This window comes from Phlebotomus argentipes, unplaced genomic scaffold, assembly GCF_947086385.1.
Source record: "Phlebotomus argentipes unplaced genomic scaffold, Phlebotomus argentipes genome assembly scaffold_18, whole genome shotgun sequence".
NCBI classification, from domain to species: Eukaryota; Metazoa; Arthropoda; class Insecta; order Diptera; family Psychodidae; genus Phlebotomus; species Phlebotomus argentipes.
Genome location: NW_026776177.1, coordinates 13,341,203 through 13,349,328, shown reverse-complemented (window position 1 = coordinate 13,349,328; position 8,126 = coordinate 13,341,203). Strand labels below are relative to the sequence as shown.

At 42.7% G+C, this 8,126-nt stretch overlaps 1 protein-coding gene across 4 annotated transcripts; it reads right to left on the bottom strand.

Annotated features, from left to right (window-relative positions):
• Positions 1-178: 178 nt before the first annotated feature.
• Positions 179-8,078, bottom strand: LOC132259670 (activating transcription factor 7-interacting protein 1). 4 transcript variants are annotated; one of them, XM_059757400.1, is made up of 7 exons: positions 7,994-8,075; positions 6,677-6,838; positions 4,936-6,279; positions 3,925-4,813; positions 3,459-3,674; positions 2,847-3,346; positions 179-1,016 (listed from the first exon to the last, which is right to left on the bottom strand). In XM_059757400.1, exons 2-7 carry the CDS (start codon positions 6,804-6,806, stop codon positions 511-513), a joined length of 3,585 nt encoding a protein of 1,194 aa, XP_059613383.1. In that variant the 5' UTR covers positions 6,807-6,838; positions 7,994-8,075; the 3' UTR covers positions 179-510. The 4 variants fall into 4 exon arrangements, with proteins under 4 accessions (XP_059613383.1, XP_059613384.1, XP_059613380.1 ...); XM_059757401.1 differs by having other exon boundaries at positions 2,862-3,346; XM_059757397.1 differs by lacking the exon at positions 179-1,016 and adding an exon at positions 1,056-2,281 and having other exon boundaries at positions 7,994-8,078.
• Positions 8,079-8,126: the final 48 nt, after the last annotated feature.

The following is an 8,126-nucleotide window of genomic DNA, read 5'->3' as shown; positions in this document are numbered from 1 at the left end:
CACAACCCCCCAATTTTTGTTCATGCTCACAAATTCAGTCAATATTTGGGGGTATATAAAACGAACACTACATATTTCCTCAATTACCCTTCTTTTACTCCCCCATCAAGGCGAACAACATTGCTTGAGGAAGTTTTCGCACGCGGTAAATGCCAATTTTCTTGCTCCCTTCGTCAGTATTTTCCTTCTCGGCTATTTGGCGGAATTGATAAAACCAATGAATAATCTTGTGCGAGACGTGAATATTGACAAATGTGCACAGCATTGCATTCAATTGTGGGAGAAAACACCCATTTTATTGACCAAATAGTTGGTGGAACAGACATTTCAATAGAATAGCTATGTTATATGTGTACGACTAATTTTATTTATACTTCAATTTCTCAAAATACTCCTCACTCAGTGATAATGTTGATAAAACGCAATATATTATGTCTAAATCATATGCAAAGACCAATCCTTAGCTTAGAGAGATTTCTCATCTACTGTGACCGTGTGTAAATCTCCATCTTACCACGTCCTGGGAACGCTAAACATCCCGCAGCGCTCGTGGATATCGCGAGCCCTCACGGCGAACCAATACCGTTGCCCCTCCTGAAACTGCGACAGCGTCACTGCCATGGGCAGCATCATGGACTTCACGTCGCCCACGAGGCGCCAATTGTCCGTGCTGGGCGGCGCAGAAGTTTCCTGATAGGCAAAGATCTGATAATCACGGATCTCCTCATGATCATCCGTCAGGTCGTCCATCGTCCACGAGATGACGATGCCCTGGTTTTCATCGTTCTTGATGCGAATCACTGGCCGCGTTGGGATGCGCTTCATGCCGTATTTCGCGGCCGGATTCTGGAACGGTGGCAGCGGCGCCGGGTGCGTTCGTGCGCCCACAATTGCCTTCACTTGACGCTGCCCAGACGCACTAGACACGAGAGTCGTGGACAGTGGCGGACGCCTTACAACATTCGGCGGCACTGCGCTTCTGACCAGCTCAGAAGATGGTTTGGGTGCGATGGGCACTGAAAATGAAAAGTCAGAATTTATGTGATATAGCTGTTACTGATAAAAGATTAAAAGAATTCTTTAAGATCTCGAAGTATTTCTGCATCCTTAATTGTTCCTACCTTCTTCTGGTCTGGAGGTATAATCTCAATTCTGACATTAAGATCAAAATTATTGGCAAGATTAACCCACATTTATTATAATTATTAGATCGTCATTTCGCAAACTCGGTAAATTGCGAGGAAACTTGTGGTTTAAGGTGGAGAAGAAACTCAATCTTTCACATCAAGAAAATAAATTAAAATTCATCAACTAAAAGGTAGTTTAATTGCATCGAACTTCCTTAAATGCTGTTGAATACTAAGAAGTTCTTTATTCACTAAAATATACAATAGTTTAGAATAACTTTTCATTCTCTCACTATGTCAAATGGTTCTAAAACAAACCAACAATTCAGTCACTCAAAGTGTTTAGAATTCCTGCTCTGTCGCACTTAGATGTCGCCGAGTATACGGAGCTATCCCGATAGAATCATGCAGAGCGAGTGCCGTTATCTCCAGAGTGGTCATCGGCGGTCCATCGTACTTGTCGTGCATCTTTTTCTTGCGACGCAATTGGTAAATCCAATTGCGGAAATTCTCTATCCACTCATCGATCTCCTTTTGCGGCGGTCCAGCATCGTCCAGAAGACGGCACAATTCCTCCCATTTGCTCTGGTAATCAGTAGAAGTAGGATCCATAACGGCGATGTTAGTAGTGCAAAAATCCACGAAGACATTGCGCTGCACCATTGTCACATTTAAACCGCGGATCTTTGAATTATTATCCAAAGGAACAATATTAACAGTCTGTGATTGCGTCCTCTTTTGCATGTGTGAAGGGTAATTCCAAACTGGATCAAACTGAGGTGGACTTGATGATCCAAAAGCACCCCACAAAGATTCATCTTCTTCAACAGCATTAAATGGACGATCTTCAACTTTGATATCAAGCGCTCTCTTCTCCAGATTGGTCAACTTTTGTTCGAAGTTCTTTTTCTTGTAATGCAATTGATAAATCCAATTCCGAAAGTTTCCCATCCACTCATACATATCCTTTCGCGGTGGTCCAGCATTGTTCAACTGTTCACTTAACTTTTCCCATTTACTCTCGTAATGAACAGACTCCGGATCCAGGGCGTCTCTGTTGTCTGTGTAAAAATCCACATAAATAATCCGTTGTTTCGTATTTACATTAAAGCCACGGATCTTCTTCGGAGACTCAGTGTATTCCGGAGCGAAATCTAGGAGAAAAGTTTGGTATAAAATCAAAGTTTCTTAGTTCAGATCTCTAAAATGCAAAATCATGCATGACAAAGTTTTGCTTGCCCACTTCGTGAAATTCGTTGCTGATTTCCTCTGATTCTCCTGAGTCGTTGAAGATTTTTCCGACACACACACTTTCACTTTACACACACAATAATTCAAATCACTGACTTAAGGACCATGTGGGACATCTTGATTACTTGATATTTAGCGAAGGAACACCTAAATCTGACCGAAAACCTTCTAAAAAACTATCCGAATTACAATCCCGATGAAAGTTCACGCGTGTTCACTGTTAAAAATCAGATAAGTACGTATGAAGCTAAATATGTGAATACATTCACGAAGTGGGCATGCAAGGTTTGTCCGGCGTGAATTAGATTTTGAAATCTTACATTTCTGATCTTAATCTTAATGTCAGAATTCAATTACTGGTAATTAAAGTGAATAACGCTGTGACTTTTGATAGGGATTGATTTTTGCTCTCTCTTCAATTGGAATATTAGACTAAATTACTAAGAGGATGTAGAAAGAGATGATTACTTTTGATCCTATTACCATACTTAAGCGGCATGGTTTTGGAGAGCTGTCCGTTGGTCGCTGCCATCTGCTGCACCATCACGTACTTGGTGGGCGGCGTCTTACTGTTGCTGGAACTGCTCGGGATGGCTACAAGAGCGGGAATGCCACCATTCAGGAGTGACTGCGTTGTCGGAATTTTCACCTTCGCCTTGCTATCATCCTCATCCGTCAGATCCACAACAACTTGCTGCTTCTTCGCCGGTGTCGCAATAGTGGGGCTCCTCTGCTGCGACTGCACTGGCACCTTGTGCGCCGTCGGTGATTGTTGTGAATGCGCGGACACGCTGGGCGACAGGACGACACGCTGCTGAATGCCAGCCGGCGAGACTGTCTTCGTGACCACTGTCGAAGTGATGGTGGACGTCCGCACGGCTGTTCGCTTCACAACATACGGCTGAGGCTGTATGATTTTCACAGGCGGCGGCTTCGGAGTGTGCTTCAGCACTACAATATTTGAATTCCTGTAAGAACAATCAATTCATTTATAGATAATCATAGATCCAACAGAATCTCAATATTAACTTATTCAGTTAGCAGATTAACTAGTAAGTAGAAAAATACCAATTTCAAGACCTTTCAGTTAGAGGCATCCATCCATTTGTCTTACTCTTAGAAATCCAGTTTTTAATCGCTTTGTTCCTCATTTTTTTATCTATATATTTTTGATGGACCTTTCTGAGTACCCGATTGAACCAGGTTGTTTTTCGCATGACAGGAATTTTGCGAGATTTTTCTTTCGTCTCATTTTCACATATAAAATCCGACATATTCTGGGAATTTCTTTCCTGCCTTGATAAATATAATTACAAAGAAATTAACAAATATTAAAATTATCATATAACTTTGTAGATAGTTTGAAAATAGAGACCAGCAAATTCACACAATTGACATCACACTCATGAAGAATTTAGTGCGCAAGGAAAGTCTATTTAATTGTTATTAAAATTCACGCGTTTCTGTGACACGCCGCGAAATTTTCCTTAGCACAGAACTCTTCTTATAACTACTTAAACAACGTAAACCTAAGACATAAACTCACCTTTGCGCAATAGTTGTTGTTCCTCCGGAGATGTTGGCTGCATTCAGTGCCAGTTTCTGCTGCACTTGCTGCTGCAACTCTTGGCGCTGCCTCTGCTCCTGCGACTCCAGATTTCGTTGCTCCGCCTCCGTCATCGGCGGCCGCATTGGCGTAAATCGCTGCACGGGCTTCATCTTCCTTGTCGCCTCCTGCGCTGACTGCCTGGCTTCGTTGTGTGAAGTGCTGAGTCCAAGCTGCTTGCGGTGATTCGACACAGATACCTGAAGTCCCACGGCACGCGTGATCTTCGGTATCTGCACATATCCTGCGTTCCTGTTGTCCAAATCCTGCTGAACACGCTTGTACACAACCTCGAGATCGTGGAAATTCTTGCTCAATTCCGTCAGTTTTGTCCTGTACAGAGAAATAAGCTCCTCCTGCTTCTCCACCTTCTTCCTCAATTCACTGTACTCGGACTTATGCGTGATCTGCTCTGCGATCTTCTGCAGCACAAAGTCCTCCAAATCAGCGTGCGACATATCCTGGAAGGGCTTCTTGAAGCGCGTCATGAACTCCATGGAGGTCTTCTTGGGCAGCGGTGTGAGCAAACTGCCTACATCCTTCTCCGCCTGCGAAATCTTCTCCACCTCCAGATTCTCTTTCAGTTTCTCCAGCCCACGCAGCTTCAGGGTCATCTTCAGCGAATCTCCACTGGTCTCACTCTGCCTACTCGTGCTGTCCATCGCATCAACGTCCTTCTTGCTGGGAATAGAACTCTGGCTGTTTGTGTCGGTGTCTTTCTCAGAATCATCAGACAACTTCATGCGCTTCGATCGCTCTTCGTAATCTGACGAGACCGAGGAACGCTTTTTACCCACTGATTCACTTATTAGCTTGTCCATCGACCCATCTGCAAGCAATGTATATGTATATTGTTATATTTGTCACTGTTTGCAGAAAATCAATATTCATTTCAGCATTTCAGTCAGCAAAGTTTTATAGAATCCAAGATGAATTGAAACCAAAACTTACCCTTTTCATCCATTGACAAGTCGTCATCATCGATCGCGATGGGCTCTTGCGACGGAGGATTCTTTGGTTCACCGTCCTTTGACTCCTGCTGAGGGCTCGAGTCCTCGTCAATGTCCATCTCTGTTGGCTTGAGAATCTCTTCTTCCTTCTTCTCATCCTTCTCCTCGCTGTCCTTCGCCTTGGTCTCCTCTTGGTCCACCTTCTCTGTCTCCGCAGAAGCTTCAGGCTCGTCGTCAATTATTAAAATATCATCACTGTTATTGGCTAAATCCTTGGAACCTGTTTCCTCCGCTGTCTGCATATCGACTTTCGAGGTTTCATCTCCATTTTCTGCTACAGATTCATCCACTTTGCTGTCTGCTTTAGGAGTTTCAGCTTTATCTTCTGGCTCATCAGTCATATTTTCCTCATCAATTACTAACTTCAATGAGTCATCCTTATCCTGGACTTCACTCTCAGCCTCGGTTTTCTTCTCCAGCAAGTCTGAAGTATCCTCATCGATAGCAATTGAGGGCACGTGATCTGAAGGTTTCTCATCGGAAAAGGATTTGAGTAGTTCATCGCATTCCTTCAGTATGTCAGTCTCTTCAAAAGGCTCATCAGAAGTCTTGTCTCCCTTGCTTTCTGGACGTGCTTCTTCGGCTTTATCCTCTGTCTCTTTATCTTCAAGCGCATCTTCATCGAGTTCCATCATCATGACTTCATCATCTTCTTCGATTTCCTGCTCAGGCTTCTCTGGACTCTCGCTTTCTGACTTGGAATCCTCTTGCTTCGCCTCTAAATTCTGCTCCGGATTATCAACCCCGATTTCCTTGAGCATATCATCAAGATCAATTATATCTTCAGTGTCAGACATTTTTGTTGCAGCATTCTCATCAGATGTCTGGACCACATCGTTGCACCCCAAGTCAATATCTTCAGGATCAACAGTCTTTACTTCATGCATTTCTTCCTCAGCCACTTCGAGCACATCTGAAGCTTCCTTGGAATCCTCTTCATTACCACAATTCACATCCTGACTGTTCTCCTCAAAGTTACCCTCATTGTCACTCTTCGGCGAATCAATGCGCTCACATTCTTGGCCACTGCCATTACTGATCAACTCTACCGCATCTTTCTGTGAACTTTCACACTTTTCTTCGCACTTTTCCGGTTCCTCAACAACAGCATTTATGCCGATTTTTCCACTTTCAGAGTCACTTTCAATCTCTTCAACTGAAATCACTTCTTTACTGAGCACCTCCTCATCTGCTTTCGCATCTTGTAAAGTTTCTGCATCCCCATGAGCCTCAACAGGACTTTCGGAGCTTTTCGGCGTATTCAAATTGGAATCTTCTGATAGATCTGGCAAAGAAATTCAAATGCATTCATTAAAACTCAAATATTTCAAAGAGTTTATGTGCATATTCTCAGAGCAAATCTAGGGATATTTTGAGTTCAAGAAATTTATTTCACATTCAATATTTTGTAATATTGTCATTAAAAAGTTATTTTACAAAAATGTTCACAATAAATGTTAGTTATTCGCCCCTTAATATGTTATATTTGCACTGAGTTTGTAGGCCAGTTTAACTGGCGATTTAATTCACAAAGTTTAGGCTCTGTGTAGGCTATATTAAGAAATAAAATAGTGAGTCTAACTTTTATCACGGCACTGTATAGCATCTGTCAAGGCTCAAAACAAAACACTTGCAGAAACACAAAAAAACGCCGCCGCTTGTGTTCCGGACACTCAACTAACCTTGTGCAGGCATCTCTGTCGAGTCCTTGAAGTCCTTGTGCTTCTCCAGCGGAAAGGCCGGTTCTACCATGTCTCTCACATCGTCTGACAGTGATCGAATGTCTTGCGACGCCTCGAGCGTTGACATCATTTTGCCCTTTTCGCGCTCGCAGAACAGCCTCACTGAAATAAACAGAAGAGCGGGGCCGTCATCTTCCAAACGCAAGTGACAGAGTCTCACGATGACGAATTAATCGATAAAGGTTCTGATATAGCGTAGACTGGACTCGGATAGCAAGTTGAGCAGGTCAATGACACTTCGCGTTCCGCAGATGAGGGTTAAATCGCGAAATAAAACCCAGATTGTGTATTTGGAAAGGCTTGAAGTTCTAAAATGAAGTTAAAAAAAATCGCTTTGCTTGTCTACCGAGCCGGATCGGAATTGGTCGGCAGACAACGATCAAGTTGGCTTTGGCTTTGCAATGAGACAAATGGACTGGTAGTGAAACGCTTTGATGCCGATTTACGTGGATTTTAACCCGAATTATTACGTGAAAGAGCACAATTGATTTGTTGGAAATGGGAAAAATAGATTTTTGTCACTGCTGCTATGACTTTGATGAGGACTTAACCTATACTGACTGCAGAGTGCGGAGATATGGAATTAATGGGTGAAATGGGGTCATACTGTACATCTTAAGGAAAAGCGACAATATTTTGGGTAATTTCGAAACTTTTATTTCTGCCTTTACTCAAAATTACACGAGTTACGTCACACAGTATCAATATATGAAATGAGGACAACTTTTCCGTATTCCTATCAATTAAGGCCAAATATTGATACAAACTGATAAGAAACGCGATAATAGAATTTTTACATCTGGATAACAGAAAGAAATCCTGATTCTAGCCTAGAAGGTAACGAAAAATATTATACTTCGTCAAGTCAATCATTAGTAGCCGAAAGACTCCGAATGCGTCCGAAAGCGCTTGGAATGTCTACGACTTCAAATACAATTTTTAATACTTTTAACCAATAGAAATCGTAGTAGGGCCAATCTCTGGCAGGAATTATCAAAAGGACATCCCGAAAATGCAAACAGAGACAATATTTGAAGGTACACGGTATAAATCGTATACAAAAGGAAATTCCGTGAAAGTCGGTCTTTGAAATGTCAAATCTAGTAATAAATACAAATATTACTTGATTATGCCCTGCCGCGGTAAAGCCCTCACATGAAATTCCCGAATTGCACCCCAACTAACATCCCTGAGTGACTTTTATACCCAGGATCTGGATATTTCGGGTGGAAAACAAGTGTTTTGCTTGGTACTTACCTCAACCGAACCCCACGCCTTGATTACTGAGTGTGTGGTGTCGCTGCGCTCGGGTATCCTGGGCGATATGGCAACACTCGCCGACTGCAATGGCAACACAGCCCTCTTCGCGTCTGAAATCCTCTTTTGAGGC